At 41.9% G+C, this 19,602-nt stretch overlaps 1 protein-coding gene across 11 annotated transcripts in view; it reads right to left on the bottom strand.

Moving 5' to 3' along the window:
- Positions 1–19,602, bottom strand: part of foxp1b (forkhead box P1b) — a 150,589-nt gene that overhangs the window by 5,902 nt on the left and 125,085 nt on the right. For all 11 annotated transcript variants that reach the window (XM_023266560.3, XM_055010709.1, XM_023266568.3 and 8 more), the window contains 9 exons: positions 15,535–15,642; positions 11,053–11,140; positions 9,645–9,728; positions 5,206–5,410; positions 4,931–5,007; positions 4,160–4,261; positions 2,809–2,930; positions 1,878–1,947; positions 1,528–1,694 (listed from right to left, as the gene is read on the bottom strand). In XM_023266560.3, coding sequence (XP_023122328.1) covers positions 1,528–1,694; positions 1,878–1,947; positions 2,809–2,930; positions 4,160–4,261; positions 4,931–5,007; positions 5,206–5,410; positions 9,645–9,728; positions 11,053–11,140; positions 15,535–15,642 — 1,023 coding nt within the window. The remainder of the gene's footprint in view (positions 1–1,527; positions 1,695–1,877; positions 1,948–2,808; positions 2,931–4,159; positions 4,262–4,930; positions 5,008–5,205; positions 5,411–9,644; positions 9,729–11,052; positions 11,141–15,534; positions 15,643–19,602) is intronic.

The following is a 19,602-nucleotide window of genomic DNA, read 5'->3' as shown; positions in this document are numbered from 1 at the left end:
TTTTCACATCAAAGTAACTCCACAAGTGCCGTTGCCTCAGGTCTGACTCTGTGGCCGCAGGGCAGACATGAAATTGTTATTATTATGCTATTGAACTGCATGCTGATTCTACATTTTGCTTATAATTAGCCTTCTCTGGATACCTGATTCTCGTCTGACTGTTTAACAGCAGTGCTCTGGTTTCTTCACCGTGTTAAAAAGCTGCGTCCTGTCAACCAGCAGCACACTGGCACATGTGGAAAACACATGTTACACAGTTAACAGGGGTGACGAACTTGTACTTGGAACTGTGTGAGACAAAGCATCGTAGAAAAACAGGGATGTTTTTGCACATTAGTTCTCAGCTTATTCCCGGTTACTTCCAGTGATGGAACACAAATTAATTGCTGCATTATATAGCATTTAATGCTTGATCCATAGGAAATAAAACACTGGGTATGTTTTGTTAATAAGAGAATACGGTTCTTTAAAAGCAAAAGAAAACAGATTTAACTCATTTTGTACTTGCATAAAGCTTATAGACATAATTATGGAGAAGGAGATGTGAGCTCTATCAGCCTAAAGATAGAAGCAGAGGGGCAGAGGGAGAAGCAGGCTGCCTTTAGGCCAGCACACCCATCCTGTCTCTGCCTTTCCTGTTCCACAGCCATGCTCAGAGCTATGTTCACAGTGATTAGGGATGGCACTTTCCTCCATTTGGCCAGGAGCTCATTACTGCACCTTTTTTGTTTTCAGGCAGAATTTCCCCCAAGCTCAGACATTTCAGGAGGCCATCCCTGAGTCTACCCGTGCTGCACATCGGTGGTCTGCCCCCACATCTGGAAACAATGCAGCGTGTGCTGTATTATTTTAGGCTTCAAACAACTTAGCAGACACTCCTATACAACAAGTGAATGGGGAGCTGCGGTTTCCAGGCCGACCACAACTTTCCTACATGAGAATCTTGGATGATGTCCTCCAGACTAATTATGCTTTTGTGCTGTTTTTCTTTCAGAGGCTCAGAAGCGTTTCTGAATGTGTTGCAGCTCATGTTGCACGGTGTCGGAGCCAGCAGCTCTGTCACTTGGTGTTCTGGCATTTTGTAAATATTTTAACAAACTGGAATGCTGATTATGGCGGGGCTCAGACAGACAGCAGGACACATAAAGGAAAGTTCATAAACTTGCTGTTAAAATAACAGAGGGGCTCCGTCTTCTCTTCCCGGCCGGCCTGGTGATGGAAGCTTCGAAAAGGTGGAGTTTCCTTTTCTGCAGGGAGGCCTGCCACAGCACTGGCCATGACCCCACAACCCACTCCAATATCAGCCCTCTCTGCTTTATTTATTGTCCCTTTGGCACTGTTTCTGTTTGATCTAATGCCACGTATTAGGCAATTTTAGTGCATTTTGGGTGGGTACTAAAATTATTTTTTGTCTACAGCTATTTGGAGTGTTTCTGTCTCATAGGAAAAAGCAGCCAAAATTCCTTTCTTTTCTTCACTTTTCTTACACTGACTGTATTGGTGATAGAAAGCGTGTGTGCCACTCACATAGCTGGCAGAGGCGAGCGTCCCGGGCTGCTGTCACTGCCGTTGCTGTTTCCATGGTCCATCGCTCCATTCATCTCCTCGCGGATAGCGTTGGCCAGGGAGTTGAGGGTGGGACTTCCAATGGAAGCAGTAGTGTATAGAGGTATGTTGTTTTCTGCCATTGAAGCCTGAAAAGCAAAACCCGAAGCATTAAATGTGAAACGGAAGAGAGTTGTCAGCACTTTCTCAGTTGCCCATCACTCTTTTCATACCGGTACATTCCCCTAGAAAACAAAGACTAAGTGGCTGGGAGACTTACTGTCTTCTAAAGTTCTGAGTGAGGCCAGATGAAGTCACTTATTTTCTTTTACCTGGAAGGCTGCAGAGAGGGTCGGACCATAGCCCAAGCTGGTCTGAATGTTCTTCACTAAGGCTGGACTTCTGCAAACAGAAAAATTAAATTACAACCACAGACTCATGTCTCACCTAGCATGCATTCCACAGATACAGTATCTTATTTCATAAAAAGAAATCAATGCACTTTGTATAAGAACTAAACAAGTTTACTGGTGTCGTAATGTGGATATTAAGGCTATAGTTCTAAGATGTTCAATCACTTGACAATACCACACAACTATCTTCAACACTTTGCATTTCATGGGAAGGAAGAACAGGTTGATGGAGGCAGATCTTGTGAAAGCATGATGGATGGCAAGCTAAACACAAAAAGCATGATGGCAACACTGAAAGGGGGATCATGCAGGTGGGGCTGGGGGGCCACTGGAGTTTTGCAGGGCAGGCGGAAGTGCTTACTGTACAAGCAGCTCGTCAAAGTTCTCATCAGCGGCGTGTTTCCGAGGGCGGCCTCGCTGTATGTGGCGGCCGCGCTTAAACTCCTCATCATCAACAGTCCAAAAGGACCCAAACTCATCCTCTACTCTCACAAAGCACTTATGCAGGGAAAGGTTGGTGCGAATGGCACCCTGGGAAAGCAAACCAGCAGGGCACAGCCAGATGCAGATGCAGTGATCGACAGGACAGACAGGGCACAGACAGACACACAGACAGACACAGGGAAGGAGGGGAGAGGGTGAGGATCAAAATGAAAAAAGCCATTGTGGGTTATGAGGCATCACCAAAAGGCTTCTGAAAGCATGAAGGGGAGGCACGCCAAAGCAAGCAGGGACTTTGGACGTTATGGCACACAGACAATGAGATGGAGCAGCAGCGGCGGCAGGAGCCTCTTCCCATCAGTCAACGGTGAGACAGACGCTAGTCAGTGCTCAAAAAGGACAGACCTACCCACTGATCTTTTGAGGCCGTCTCTTTTGGAACTCTATTTCGTCGACTGTCCACACAGCCCCTTTTACGTTTTCTACTCGCACAAAACACTTGTGAAGACTAAGATTATGCCGGACTGCATTCTGCAGTTGGTGTAAAAACAAAGAGAAGAAAAAAACAGGTTTCTATCAGTACAGTAAACATGTCTTCATGGGAAAAAAAACTGCATTGCAAAGAAGAAATATTTTGACAGGCACCGGATGAAACCTGAATGAAAACAATAAACCAAAAGGTTATTGGCAGCAAATGGTCCTTAAGTTTCAAATGACTTAAACAACACAAATATTTACTGGTTTCCATGGCAGCAGTCATAAAACAGTAGCATCCCTTTTCTTATCATTCAAAAGCTACATTTCTGATCAGTCACAACAAATTAAGTGAATGAAATATAGGAACCAAACATTTTATTCATAATATCTTGCGGTCATTTCGGCTTAACATCGCTTATAACAATGTGAGGAAAGAAAAGTTATTACCACTTAAACTCAGGGTTCAATTGAAAATAATTTGGGCGTGAAAGCAGACCTACATATATCATCCTTTTGTTATTCCAGGAGCTCTGCTGAGTGCATGTGTATGTACTAAGTGTGTGTGTAAAGAGAGGAATTCAGTGTTTATAGCACCAATGTGCCCCTATGGAAGGGCTGTCAGTAAGTGGGGGAGCTGATGGAAGAGCAGGGTGGTGATATTTGTGTGTGTTTGGTCCCGTGAAGCTGTAAATGACTGATCAGCTATGGCTCAGAAGGGGCTTTCAGTGCTTCATCACTGCTCATTCAAATCTCACTTTCTCTGTCTCCAGTTATTTCTTTTTTGTAGTTTTGTTTTGTGTGTGTGTGTGTGTGTGTGTGTGTGTGTGTGTGTGTGTGTGTGTGTGTGTGTGTGTGTGTGTGTGTGTGTTTGTGGCCTGTTGGAAAACACAGTGTTCCCTTCTGAAGTGAGTGTGAGGGGCTCAGCCAGGAGTCATTGGCAGAGCACTGCTATGTTAAACTAATGCCACCCACCACCAGAACATCCCCACATATTACAGGGAATTTTTTTTTTCACTTTTCTTCTCTCTCTTTCTCCTATTTTTTTTTTTTTTTTTTTTTTACAGAAATGCACATATTCCTCTCGTTGGCTGTTCTATGTGGTTCATGTTTGTTTAAAGGGTGGTTCATTTGGACTGAATAAGTGGGGTATTGTTTTGTATTTGGGTAAAGGTTCATATTTAGGTATTATGCCTGGCTATCATTTCAATTCTGCCTAATATCACAACAATGTCTCCTTATTCTCTGGTGCGGGTTAAAGACGATAGGAGGAAAAACAAAATTACCTTCCATGTTGCTGCGTTGCGCCTAAAATATGCAAACATTCGTGTGAACCAGTTGTAGATTTCGTTTAGTGTTAGCTGCTTTTCTGGAGATTCGAGGATTGCCTGGATGAGGAACAGTGACAGAAACAAACATTTACAATTTTGTTCCCTTCACAAAATGATTAATAATTCACAAGAGGCATGCAGGTTTGTGTGTGTTCTCCTGAGAAAAACACAGACAACAGGAAAGAAACTGTCTATGTACAGTGCACTCTGTTTCGAGAAGTGTTATGCACTTTTTATTCAAAATGGCATATTTGAATATATTTCCTTTTGTGGGTGTAAATGAAGGGCAAGCGAAAACATTTCTCAGGCAGATTACAGGGCAGCAATTATGGACGGCTCAGATTAATTCCTGAGATCCCAGATTACTGCGGTCGAGCGATAATTGACTGGCCATCTTAAAACAGGTTCATCCCTACTGTTGTGTGAAATGAATTTGGTAATAATCACAGCCACCGAAATGCTTAATCAAACCAAATTGTCATATGTGGCTGTGTTTTGAATCCCGAATGCATCCTTGCAGTCTTCTGAAGATACTTTATCTGCCCCTCTGTCTAAATTGTGTTCAAATATAACAAGAAGTGAAATAAGTAGAAAAAAGTTGTTTCTAGAAAGATGAATGCATTTGCTGTATTTCCTGCCAAACAGAGAAAGTTGAAGGTTCAATTCATAAAATCAGAAAGATAGTTTGCAAAGCATCAGAAGGTTAAAAACAAAGAGGTACCTTACCTGTCTTATTAGTGAGGCATACGTGAATGGCGGTCTAACATCTGCATTCATGTAAAACTCTTTGTTCTGACTGAGATCTGTAAACAAAGAGCAAAAAAATGGAAATAGAGCAACAGTAAATTCCCATCAGTGGCTGATAACACACATTATAGCTTAATTACATGGCTGTGTGTAAATATAATTCGATTATATATATGTGTCAGACACTGAGTGGGGCAGAGAAGTGTGCAGCTCCATGTATATGTTTGCTACTGAGTGTGCACGTTGTACAGTACCTGGAGAGATGGGCATGTTGTACTTTTCTGAATAGCGCCGTCGCATAGGGCCCACACTGTGGAGGCTGTTGGCTGTGATGACAGAGTGGGCCTGGGATAGGGGTGTGAGGGGAGCTGTGGGTGTGGTGGGGGTCTGGGGGAGGCTCAGAGGAGGAGATGCCTCAGGGGCCGACTTGGACAACGTGACGTTAGACACTAGGTTGAGCTGAGAAAAGGAAACCAGACCAAACAAACAGAAACACAGACAGACAGAGCTCAGTTAGTCTTCTAATTACCCCTGTGTCTCTGACGCCTCATTGACTATGCATATCTCCTCTCTAATTGCAGGCAGGCCCTGAGATGATCCATGAATGTTCGCTAAATGTTTGGAAAACAACCCTAGAGCCCCGATCCTCCACTCTCCTCCTCCTCTATTTTTCAGGCTCGGCTCTCTGTCCTCCCTCCTTCTCTCTTGCTGCCATGTCAGGCCTGTCCCCAGCTCTCCGTTGCACCGCCTTTGTTTAATCTTTTGTCCAATTTGGACAACACACCCCCACCTCTTCTGCACTCTGTGGGTCTCCAGCATGGTAACCGGTGAGGGCTGTGTTGTGAAGGGAAGATGGGCGGCCAGTACAGCTCTGAAAAATGACAGTGAGATTCTCACCTACCGCTGAGAAGCCCTGCTAATAAGGCAGCCAGAGGAAGAAGCCAATCTGGGCTAATTACAAGCTGAAATTGTATTGTGAGGACTCTAATTAGGAGCTGCTTACGGAGGTGATCTGATGATTAACTACTGTATCTGACTGACCTCCATCATCAGGCCATGATGACCATGGTAAAGATGGACCCACAGTTTTTCCACAGATAGTCTTACGTAGAGAATATTTGGTTTCACCACTGTGATCTGTGTGCACAGTTGGGGTGGGTGTGCTAAAGAGAAGGAGGGATTTAAGTAATAATGGCTACAAGGTAAACTAATTACAGCAAGTGCTCCAAAGGTATAGCATGGCTTCCAGCAGCTGTGGCAGCTCCAAGCCAAGTGCCAAGCCTCCATACTGGAGCAGCAGTCAAGTGGAAAATTCTAGCCTGACCCCCTGCTCCAGCTATTAATTGGCAGGAAAACTAATGACACATATACATATTCCCGCAAAATTGTTCTAATTGCTAATTTGCTGAAGGAGGCCAGTTTCCAAATTAAACATGACTTTAGACTGTGAGAATAAGAAAAAGGGAAAAACACAGACAGCGAAATACAGAGCTGTAGAAAAGGAGGACAGTGTGGGTAGGAACATCTCATCTTTGACATCACGTTGATTACAAGGGATCAATTGCCTGAGTTCTGCTGATAATGGCGGTGGGGTGATGATGATTTTTCACATCCCACTCTACATGAAAACATACATCCTGTTCAGTCACCCAATTACTAATCACATTATTAACACTCAGCAGCTATATTATATATCAGAAATCTGAGACTGACATTCCCTGAATTACCTGAATGACACTGTCATTACATTATTTTTTTTAAATTTTAGTTTATTTTACAACTTGTTTCACAAAAAAAATGACTGTCTCAGATGATTACATAGCATATTGCTCTCACCAAAATATGTGACGTTTGTGCTTTCTGAATCTCCTGTTTTAACAGACAAGTGTCCGAGTCTTCACAATGTCTATTTTTGTTTTGGAGGCTGAACTCTGCCTTTTTGGCAGAGTCTTCCCAAATAATTTGGATTTCTGCAGGGATGCACAAATGTAGACTGCGTCCTCAGCAACAGTAGCTCAAGACGTGTTATTCTAAATCATGAACAAAATAAATTACACTTGGGTTTGCGTGTTTCTGACACAATGCTATCAATAAAATGGGGCTGCGGTGTTGACTTCTCTTCCTGTGGATTAGCAGGCTTTGTTTCATGTTTCATCCATATTCCCTGGCCATAAACACAGAGAGGCTTCAACAATAGGCCAGACAGGCTGGTAATAGCCTTGCCTTTGTTTGCCTCACCATTTGGGCTCACTCCAGTGCCTAGACAAAATGAGACTTCAGACTGAAATTAATTAAATGGTAATTGGTGATCTAATTATACTGGCTTTGACTCGGCAAGCTGCTAAAGAAAATAAACAAAAAGTCCCTCCTTAATTATGTATGGCGTAAAAGGTCAGATTTCTGACAAGAATGCTTAGTGACACCGTGTGTAGACACCCACCCACACACACAGAGGCAAACATAAACACACACATACACAGGCATACACACACAGAAACACGCATTGCTAATGTGGCACATTTTGTTTTGATCTTCCCTCCGCCCCGTCTACCTCGGAAAATAAAATGAATCCCATTCATTTGACGCTGTGAATGCACCGTATCAGCCTGTTTGTCTTTAATTATAACTAAATGTAAACCAGCAAGTTCATCTGAGCTACTTTGCTGTGACAAGTTGGCTACTTATACATGCCTTTTTTATATGCAACAGCACAGAACAGTAGAAAAGCAGAACTAGCAATTACTGGAAGAATGCATTCTTTTTCTTTCAGAGTGACTCTATTTCCAGTCAGCTCTGAGAATATTTTCATTCTGCATCTTTTTTTGCAGCTACCTCTGATGTTGCAATCTCACTAAAGCCTCAGCGGGACCCTGAGCCCTGACCTGTGTAAGTCCACCACTCAGCCAGTCGAAGTCAGACATATTTATCATAGCGTTTCATAGCAGCTCGCAGCAGGCAAAGCGGCCCTGGAGAATGGGAGTCTATTTATTTGAATACAAATCCCAGTTCGCCCCCTTGAGAGTGTTAACGCTGAGCTCTGACACAGCCATTCTCACGGGCCCCGGGGAGAGAAGAGAGGTAGCGAACTCAAGATGCTATCTGCCGCCCCTACCACTTTTCATATACAAATGTCCCTGTGTCAGAGCCCTCGTTTTGCACTCTAATCTACACAATCAGAGTGTGTGACACAGGCGCAGCTTTATAAGACAGCTTATTGTCATTCAACATCTCCAGGCCTTTTATGTAGACCGGCTGTGCTGTGTGGAGCGCATATGCAGCCTCTGGATGTCAATAGCCATCTCTCTGACTGTAAATAAATGATCCAAGCCGCACAGTGCGCTGAGGGACAGGACTCCTGCATGTATATTGTGCGTCTGCGTGCATGTGTGTGCATGATTTCACATTCACGCCCTGCAGTAAAATGATCTTTGCTCATTTGGCACTCCGAATGAACTGTCATACAGACTGAAATATGGTGGTGAGGCCCCCTCTTAAACATGACAAAATAGAGCAGACACTTAAATGCCATATGTTAAGCCTTTGCCCCTATAGGATAGGGATTAGGCAGGAGGCTTTATGGCACAGCATACATCGAGAGTGATAAGTATAATGTTTGGAATGTGTCAAGAAGATAATAAATTGATTGTTTAACATTTATTTTAAATTTCCATTTTTCCCTTGCAGTACATTCTGTAATTAAGGCAATTTATTTATTTTCTCATATTTACAAATTTACCTTTTGGGAAAATAAAGCTAAACAATTCTATTGTAAATTCTGGCACTGACTCTCAACCACAATTTAGATAACAATTATGTAAAAAAAAAAAAAAAAAAAAAATCTCAAGCCAAAAATGCTGTTGAGATTTTTTCCTTCCTTGAACAAGGTCTGCCTCTGTTCAGATCGTATGTTACTAATTACTATAATTATTGTAAGGACGGCCGAGGGTGATTCCTGACAACTTTTTAACCCTATAAATGAGGACTGAAATATCCTCAGGGAGGCGTCTGTCATCATAGTAAATTAATATTAAAATCACAATCAGCTGCGACCAACACCTGTACTTTGAAATGGCACTGCTTTCTATCAGCAAGCACTCTTGGCTTCTCTTTCAAGATAAAAGAGCATTGGCAGACTCACTCAGAAATAATAAAATGGACACTTTTCCTTTGATTGTTTGATTTGTAGCAATATTTTATTAGATTAGAGTCTTTATTTTGCTGTTTTTTTTTTAATTTCACACATATTAGCCAGGCTTTGTTGTTGGTGTTTTATTAAATATTTTTCATCATATATATAATACTATGTGGCAGGAAAGCATGTTACAACTTTGCTTTGAAAATCACCAAGAATACATGTTGCATTTTAAGTATTTATAAAACATATTAGTATTTTACTTTCCTGCGCTTTCTCCTTTTTTTCTGTTTGCCCGAACAGGCATCGGTTCTCTGAGGCTGGGATGGGGCCATTACAGAGTGTGCATTCAGTTCATCACAGACACCAAATTGAATCTCAGATGTCAGCAGATGTGGTCCAAACTATATTTACTGCCTCCCTCCAGAGAACAGCTGTTTTTATTTAGCAGATAAATAAGAAGATGGAGGAAGGGATTAATGAATACATGTGTGCCAATTAAGACAAACAAAAGGATGGGGGAGGGACGAGAGAGAGATGTATGACAGGGTTGCTGCTCACCGGCTGTGGGGTGGCTTTGGGCTCCGTGGACTTGACATGAAGGTGCGTCATCATCGCTTGCAGACGCTCTTTGTCTTTTGCTAACTGTAATGAGAAAGGAGAAAACAATACATTTTTTATGAACACAAAAGAAAATCTATTTTTGTACTTTTATTAATCCCGTGCAACCCTTTGTAGTGAAGCCGACCTTTCTCCTTTTGGGACCATCTAATTATTTGTTTTCAAAATGCTTTTGGAACCTGTCAAGTTGGCAGCTCAAACAACCAAACTACAGTCTCCAAGTCAGTGTTAAAATATACTGCGTCTCATTGCCAATAACAAGCTCAGGCCCTTTCTACCTGTCTAAAACTCAGCGCTGTCTTAACTGCCAGTTTAAATTATGGTGACAGGCGGCATGCAGAGGAAGTCTGTGTCTGATAAACCTTCACTCGATCCCTCTGGATAATACACCACCAGAGCGGAAACAACATGACATTGGCATGGTGCAGTGTTTGAGCAACTACAATCTCATTGTTTAAAGTTAACATCCTGTAAACCACAGCTGTTTTATGCCCATTATCAGTCATTTTGGAGGTATTATGTGGTTAATATGTGAACCACAAGTGAATACTGCATATAGTCTGGAATACATTACACTGGATCCGTGCTGTGTTTGCTTTGCAACCCTGGCAGAAGCTAATTAGTAAAAATACTTGTATAATGGGATGGTTGTTTTTTATTTTTTCTCTGAAATACTAATAAATAACTGTAACCTTACATTAGCATAGTGGTCATGTTTGGCATTTAACCCACCACTGTCACACAAACACACACGCACATATATGACTCACTGGCCATTACAAATCCGCCGTAATGGGGGACAGTGAACTAAATATTTTCCATAAGTGCATTCTTAATGTACGCATGCATTTTTTTTCTCGCAGAAAAAGAACATTAAAGATTATTCATGAGGAACAGGGTATTAAAACTACTGATTCCTGCATCAACAGTTTTCTGTACTTTGCTACAATAACCTTTCTGTTGCTTTAACTCACTCGACACTAAGCGCCGATCCACACTACGCTGCCGAATCATTTCACCAAGTGCTTTATTGTTGGTGCCAAACAGTTAAAAGTCATAAATAACTTTAAAACCCAGTAAAATTCAAAATGTAATTATCTTCTCTACTTAGCCCCAGGCCCTTCATATATCTTTTCCTGGCTGTCATGCATACATAACACATTTTTAATGACTGGTTACTAGCAAATGTACAAAATTGTTTCATTCTGCACCCCACATCCTCCCCCTCTCCACGAGTGACCCCATGGCTGATATCAGACAGACAGGGAGGGGTTCGGCAGACACCGAGGAAGTGTCAGCAGAAGAAGACACATAAATATTTGGATCAAAACAACCGCTGGGACAATACCTGCAGTTCCAGCTGTTGTACGACCTGCATTTGCACTCGACACTGGGCCGTGCTCCTGTCATCCAGGGCGTGCTCATTGTTAAGATGCCTGGAAAACAGAAAAGAGAGAAAAAAAAAACCCCAAAAAAAGCTGATGTCAGTTCGGCTTCTGCAACTTTTGAGATGTAGGAAACAAAAGTTCTATCTGATGCAACTTGGCAATTAAGTAAAGCACGATGGAGAGTATTTGATAACATTTAAGCAAATACTACACATAAAACTAACAGCATACTGCAAAGATTACACACACACACACACACACACACACACACACACACACACACACACACACACTGCCCGCAAAACAAAAAGAAATACTTCTTTTAACATACAAGAATGACATTCAATATTTCATGACGGTCATGTCTGCTTCAACTACAGCTTACAGATAAGAGAAATGATTGAAGAATTTCAGGTTGGATTCCATTGCTAAATTATGCACCAGTGCCCTAATGCCATTTCTTCTCACTGCAGCTTTCCCCTGCCCGGTTGATTTTGCTCTTTTTGGTGTTTTGATAGTTAATTATATCATTAAAATTAGGAGAATTCAAATAAAGCCAGACCAGACGTAGAGGACAACAGGACAAGGAGATGGGATCTGTCACAAACTTGAATTATGGATATAATTATGCGTGATTATTTTATACCGGGAAGATTTTCTCTTTTCCTGTACGTTTATAACTAATCTAAATAAGTAGCTCGCCGGGTAGCAGACAGGGTTTTTTTCTGTGATTTATATAAAATGGTGGAGATAAGGTTCATGAGTGAAGGAAATATGATTGGGGGAATTTTATCAGCTGCCGCATGAATTACTGTTTGAAAATGCTTATGCAGGGGCATTTCATTAATCATTTAATCATAATCCGAGCAGGATGTTTGAACTGATTTCACAAATACCCTTTCATTTCACTACTTCATTATGCTCGCTAATGGATCCAATATATTATATATATCATAAATTATATCACATCTTCGGTGACCATGTAGGTCACTGTCACCAGGCATGTCTGCGTGTGCACCAAGTGGCGCCGGCAGATGCGAGGAAGGTGTGCAATGTGCCTGCCTTTCCATATTCACTCTTTCTGTCATTTACTGCAAATCAAAAATAGCCAGAGTCAACCGGTGACGGCACAGTGGCAGCACTGGCGTTGTGATAGCCCAATAAATTTGATGCCATTGCTTTATGTACAGACAACACATTTGTGCATTAAACACCACATTTACACTCAGAAAACAGACATCTGAAAGGAAGGAAAATTGATAGAGCTCTGCTTGACATATGGATGCTTCTGTTCAGCTGCAGTATTTTCAACCTTGAGGTGAATGATTTAAATCTTCATGGGAAACGTGGTCTCTTCCCCCTTTCGGGTCTACCTATTGTGTTTTGATAATACATTTTTCAAAATGACTGCGATATACATTCAGCACTTGAAGTTAATTATTGTGGCAAAAAAGAAATTAAAAAGGCATATTTAAAGAAAGCGTGGGCAATATCCCCCATTTGCTGAAATCAATTTAGGCTTCTCTGAGCTTTCCATTTGTTTGAGTCAAATAAATGCCCATTTAATTAAGTAGGTCGGAAAATGAAACTGGTAAACATTTTAGGACATCTTACTAAATTTCAAAGAAGAAAAATAATAGGTAAAGACGTTTCAACTCCAATTTAACTGGCACAGACTGAATTTTCAATGAAGGGTGGCCTACGTGAGCAGCTTTGGAATTTCTCTGTTCATAGGAGACATGTGCCCTGCTTCTTTTCATCCTTTGTTACATTCCACTTTATTTCTTCTAATGACATGGAGAGTCACAGTGCATAATTAATAGGAAATGAAATATTCAAATGGCCCTAATGCAGCCTTGAGAGGAGTGTCTGGACACGGGAGCAGGGGAAACGGGGAATTGACATCGAGAGAGACTATGAACGTTGGCATGTGTCACTTTCTGGACTTCAAATAAAGCCACTTTTAAAGGCGCTCTGGCAGGATGACAGATCCTAATGTAAATTGCCACAATAAAACAAGTTAAATAGATATTCACACAGTCGGCTTTTTACATATCAGTTAGTTTGCCTAATTTTTTTTCTCTTTACAATTTCTAATTATATGGACTGAAGCCACAGCTTAAGGCTGTCTCTGAGGGAGGTTTATCTTCTCCACTGTTGGGTGGAATTTAAATTAAATGCACACATCTGTACAGCGGTATTTACATTTAAAAAGCAGTGAAAATTTCAGATTTTTGATGCTTGAAAATATTGGCTTCTAATTTAGCATTTGAAGATTATAGTTTGTTGTTTATTTTAATGAAGATAAGATTTCTGAAATTTAATTTTACATTATTTTATGATTGTCTTATATGTACCATTTTAATAAGTCTGTAGGGTTTGCAGTGTTACAAGGCCACATGACTAATAAAACAGTCACTGCATCGTGCTGGGGTGTCAGAGATGACTTTTTGTGGTTTGAACAGACAGACAGTGCAGCACTAGAGGGCACTGCAGTGTTTCACTGGCTCTGACCTCTGACTGGACACTGAAGCAAAGGGTCCTGACCCTCATAAAAACACCAGGCTCTGCTATGAACCCAACCCCACCCTTCTGTGTGCTGAACCCGAAAACAGGAACAGGGATTTGGTGCCTTGTATTTATCGAGATAGTGCATGTAGGTATGTAATGTTTTCTTTGAAAGATAAAATAAATACACACATAGTTTAAAACAACATTTCAGCCCTGTGTTAGTTGTTACTGTTGGCATGTGGTGCTGAAATGTGGTTGACGTTAGAGTCCTCCTCACCTTTCTTTCTCTCTGGTACACAGTACACTGTGTTCTGCTGACTACACACTCACAGACAGACACAAACTCACAAACGTCTCGCTTCACTTGCGTGTTCCAACTTTAGAGACTTCTGTAAAAGCATTATAATGCCTTATGTATTCTTTGTTTTTATTTTTGATTCTTTTTGGAGGCCTGCAGTATCAGTTGCTGGGTTTCATGTGGAAGTGCTTAAGGGTTTGAGAGTTAACACCTTGGTGAGCTGCTCGCACTCTTGCCTGCTGTTAAACAAAGGCAGCTTTGTAGAGACTCTCCCCAAATGTTTTCTTAACATGTTCCAAGCAGTTTGAGCAGGCAACTAAAGTAAACAAGATGTTGCCATGATAAAAACACTTGTAAAAACAGAGCAGAGTGCACTTAGAGACTTTTTAAGGCAGAGCTCTACCGGGCGCACTGAATTTAATTCTCCTCTGTTCTATAAACAAAGGGTGAGGCAATGTCAGAATACAATAAATAATGATAGATTTAAGCGGGCACTCCCAAAGCTGAAATATGTGTCTGTGTGTTAAAGTGTGTGTGTGAAATACATGGTTTAATAACTCAGTGTCACTGCATGTTTATTAAATAAAATAAAAATATGTAACCGCTTCTTTTCAGTTACACAGAAACTGTACTACTATACAATCTAGTGTGATAAGCAGTTTAAATGCAAACTGGCTTAAAGCGGATTTATGTAAATAATCAAAAGCAGATTCAAGATGTTGACAAAGAGAGTCAAAACTTTGAGCAGCCTATGAGGCATCTTCTTCAGCACCTTTCTCTTCTGCGTCTGTGGGGAAGCTGTGTGTTCGCTGAGTGCTTGTTTTAGGATAATGGAATTGTGTCATATCTTGTTTAAAGTGCGACTAATCCGGGGTGACAGTGAGCCATTGATCTGCTGCCACAACGCAGATGTTTTCATCCTCTCCGTAACCATGGCACTGTTATGTGTTGGATTACCTAGAGCGCACCGCACACAGGCTTGATTAGGAAACCGGGGGTCTGACTCAAACAGAGAATCAGGGAGCAAAACAATGGCCTATGTCAGGCTGGACAGAGTCAAACCTGTTATAAAGTACACACTGGAAAGATGCTACACAGCAGGTGATGCTGACTGAGATGGAGCTTTCTAAATACGGTATACTGGTTCATTTTAACATTGAGGTGAGGTGTGGGCCATCCATTAACTAAACCAAAGAGCAAGTCACAAAAGTACAGCATGAGACAAAGGGGAAAAAACAAACCGACTACAGGGAAAAGGATTAAAAAAAGCTGAGCAAGACAGTCCAAGACATATACAGCAATCCCCCTGTCCAGTGACAAGGGCAAACATGCGGTGCGCCCTAAGTGTGAGCTGCCACAGATAAACATCCTACCGTTGTTTGTTTGGGAAAAACGGCCCCCGTCACCATGGGAACTGCACTTATCACAGGAATTAGAGGCCCATGCCGTTCCCAGAAGGACACCCCACCACAGTACCCTTGTCAAGAAAGGGCCAACTCAGACTAAGGAATAACAACCGGCTGCACCTGCAGTGCCTCTGAGTCGCGTTGGGATCACAAAACGTGTAATCGACCCAACAAGAGGACAAACAAACTGTGATAGAAACATACCTCTGACTATGACTTAAACTTACTTGAGGAATGAATGGAAATCATCAAACACTGCCTCACATCCCGGCCACTTGCAAACACCGTGGCCATAGAGAGGGTGACTGTGGGGGGAAGGTTCTTCTAGCGTGGATCTGGAAAAGAGATTCAGAGAGAAAGTTGTCAGTAAAAACAGATCACTAGCTGTTCTTGGTTACAGGCCTGTGGTCACATAACATGATGAGAGGTCAAAGATGATGGCTTATCCTGCTAAGCCGATCCCTGCTTAGCACCTCCCTCCATGTACTATATCTTGTTTACCCCAGGAAATGTTGTTTTCTACTTGATCTGTGAACCTTGGGCTTTGTGAAATCAGTGTACCTATGTGATCATTGCTTGCTCTACACTTAAAAGAGGGGACAAATCAATATGTAATTATTTAGTATCACTGAGCCATGTTGCAGTTCACTTTGATCAACACTGCTAGGGGGCTCCTTGAGTCGCTATTTTTCCTGTGCTGCCTGCTGCATCGTGTCCCAGAGCCCACCTGGAGAAGTCTGTACCACAACATGAAATTCCTACTTTCACACCGTGCACAAACTGTAAACATCCCCGCCTGGTATCAATTTATCTACTGACCAATCCATGCCACCAGGGGCTGACAAGCGTGCATCTATGGGGAGCATATGGCTTCATACAATCAGTCTAAATAGCAGGAACATCCCTGAAAAACAAACTTTACAACATCTTCCATATGGCGAGAGGCGTGGAACCAGAGCTAACCACAATCAGTGTTGAGAGAAAGCGGCCCGTGTAGAGGCAGTGTCTGCTAAGAGAGCGAGACAGGCAGCCATATGGACACAGGCACTATACAAGACACACAACTTTCAGCTACAAGAGCCTGGGGGACTGGCCTATATCGCTACCACCTGTGCTTCTGGCGGCTCGTGAGCACAATGCTGCTGCTGCTGCTTCTCCTCCAGTGTGAGCTCTGCTCTCTAAGATAACAGGACGGATAAGGAGATTGCACCACAAACTGTTGTGTTGCCATGTGGGAATAACTCCAGCCCCAAAAATCTCATTCATATACAGACTCCATGAGAAATAATGTCTAATTCTACTGCTTCAGGGGATTTCTTTAAGAAAAAAGTAGGAGAAAAATATTATTAAAAACAACAATTTGCATTTCTTAGCCAATCATCCATCTGTTACGATTTAAAAAATTGATGTAAAAATGAATTAGCAAAAAACGAAACTAATCTATCCGTGGTGTGCCAATTTTACAGGATTAAACAAGCTGATGTTCAGATTAAAATCTCATTTGTATCAATGTTAGTAAAGCTGTACCTCAAGTAGGAAAATTTAAAGGTCGTCACAGGTTTCCTTGTGTTATAATTACTTGCTTAAGAGTTCACATTGTTCATAACATGTGATAATTGCATTGCAATTAGGAAGCAGTCAAGCATTCATGAATGTGGTTAGCAGCTTTTTTTTCTCCCTCTTTCAAAAGTCAGAATTTTTTTTATTCAATTATGAATTATGCATTCACATTAAGACCTCTGTTTTGATACAGCTAATAAATAGATGGCAGAAGACCTATTATAATGAGTTTTTAACAAGGAAATGTGTGGACTGGTGAAGGTAACGCTGGTTTTTAATTTAAAGAGATCCTTTTTTAATTCTTTGCGAGGAGGCTTGTTGGTTAATTCTGTATTAATAAGATATTGAAATGTGGAGTGCGCTGGGAATCAGTGAGCACAAAGCACTACGAGGGGCTGGCGGCAGAAGAGCCCTTTTAAATGGTGGATGGCTAAACAGTAGTAAATGACAGAATTTACACCAAATGAGATACATTAGTGTAATAGGAGAAGAGTGTAGTATTCATGGGGTTTTCTCCCATTTGAGAGCATGTTCTGGGAAAAAAAGGAAACCGATCAGCAGTTCCTTGTGCTGCGTTAAATTTGACTTGCACTCACGACAGGTCTGTCAGGATGTTATTATTGTCAGGCAGCCCGAGGGAAGAACACTCTAATGATCTTGTAACAGCGATGAGGAAAACCATGTCATCAGCTTCCTTTAGAGGAGAAGGAACATTAAAGTGCATATAGACCCGAACAGACAGAGTGTGAACCTTCCAGGTGTTGCACGGTGTTTATGTGCAGACAGACAGGAGCAACTGCACACCAAGATGATTTCGACAGCTGCAAGCCAGTTGTTTTCTAGCTCACTTATTTTGATGAGATGCTTTGGGCCATAAACAAGTGGAGATCTATGGCATCCGGTGCTGATGGACTCAATCTATCAGCAAAAAGGTGGCAAGATTGATGTCCACCATGCCAGGTCAGAGTCTGGCCACAGTGTGTGAAGCAAGTCACAACACTCACCCTCCCTGTTGGTACTGATGTTAGCCTGTTCTCTGGTGTCCTCTGCCTCCACCTTCCATCCACACCCGCTACCCTCCCCTCTTTAACTCTCTAGGTCGTATACTGGATCCTCTCCTTCTGTCTTCTCGGTGCCACAGCGTGCTTTACCCTTAATGATTTAATTATAATTTTTTCTCATGTAAGACAAATGAAAGGCAAGAGAGGAATGGGAGTGCTGTGCCAAATCTGATTATTTATCTCCTTAACAGATTGCTGTGTTACAGTCCCTGAGCTGTGGTTACTGATGTTGTGAAGTAAAGTGGGCCAAGCGCTTTGCAAGGATGCTCCCCCTTACAAAGCTGATGCAGCACTGTATGGGGAATTTGTGTCAGATACAGATCAGGCACATTTGATTTAAATGAGCAAATCATTGAATAAAGATGACCTGGCACACAGGGGTATATCTCTATCTATGCGTTGCAATTCGTGGGCTGGGAAACAACACGGCCTGACATATTGAGTGACTCAGGATCTGGTCGTATCAAGGATGTTATTCAGACAAACAGAAATCTCAGCTTGCCCTGCCAGAGTGTTCTTTGAAACAACTAAAAGCAGGAACACGTGCCTCATCTTCGGTGTGTCAAGCCGGCAGTGATTGAATTTCTTCTCCTTCCTTAAGACGGAAGTGCAAAGCCGGTGAGTGATTCCTGTGGATGCACTTAAGGTTTTAGTTGCAGGCGTCGTTGTGCCTGGGCAGATTTTATATGACACATGAAACTAACTACATGGTACTTAGGGCCTGCTGTAAACCAATCTGAAGCCAGTCGGGAAAACAGGCCCATCAGCAGAGAGGCTTGTTTCTGTTGCATGACAAAAGGACTTGCAAAACCGCATCAATTAAAAGTTCATTAAGTTCAGCACTGGGAGGATGAGTGGATGCTCTCTATTTACGCCCAGGCCGGCCCAGCCCATTATCTTCAACCTGATTATTCAAATCCCTGGATTATAACACAGACGTTTTCTCAGAGCCTTGCTTAGAATAATCATACTTAATAATATTTCATTTTTCTTCCCATGGAGTCTGATTAGAATTGAGTGTGCATCATCAAAAGAGGGGAATAATGCTCTTGATAGTTGTGCGATTTAAGTGTACCAAAATTAACACAAGAAAGGATTATTGGTTGTGTGAATCTAAATTAGCATCATTCAGCATTTAATGTGGAATGTTTTGTGTTCACTTTGTATCAGTCATCTTTCTTTGTAATTGCACATTTAAAACTCTGGGTAGGTAATGCACTTCCTTGAACAGATGCGGTGGATGAGAATCACCTGCTTGGTTTTCTGACAGATCTAAGATACTGGGAGAATATTCAGACTGAGACTGCCTTCTTCACTTAAGCTTGTGTTAAACTGCTGCTGACATCTTCTTTAATCTCTGACAGTCAGTGCGAGGCAGAGGGGCTGCCAGCTCTTGCATTATGTCTTCTCCGATGTTTCATGGAGCCCTCAGCTGAGGCTGGTTCTTGCCTTTTCCTGCCATCGATGCTCACCTTGTTTGCTCGCTTGCGACAATGTGTGATGGAGTGAGCGAGTCAATATCCTCCCCCTGCGATTTGTCAGTTAACTACACAAAAACCAGACATTCAGCCAGACACTGGATGAAGGACTGGGAGCCTGTGGATACTGTCAACTGTGGAAACAACTAACGCCCATTTTTAAAATTTTTCTCCACTGTGCTGGAAGATAAGTTTG

This window comes from Amphiprion ocellaris, chromosome 5 (assembly GCF_022539595.1).
Source record: "Amphiprion ocellaris isolate individual 3 ecotype Okinawa chromosome 5, ASM2253959v1, whole genome shotgun sequence".
Lineage (NCBI taxonomy): Eukaryota > Metazoa > Chordata > Actinopteri > Pomacentridae > Amphiprion > Amphiprion ocellaris.
The sequence above is the reverse complement of the archived record's forward strand: the minus strand, read 5'-3'. Positions and strand labels throughout refer to the sequence as shown.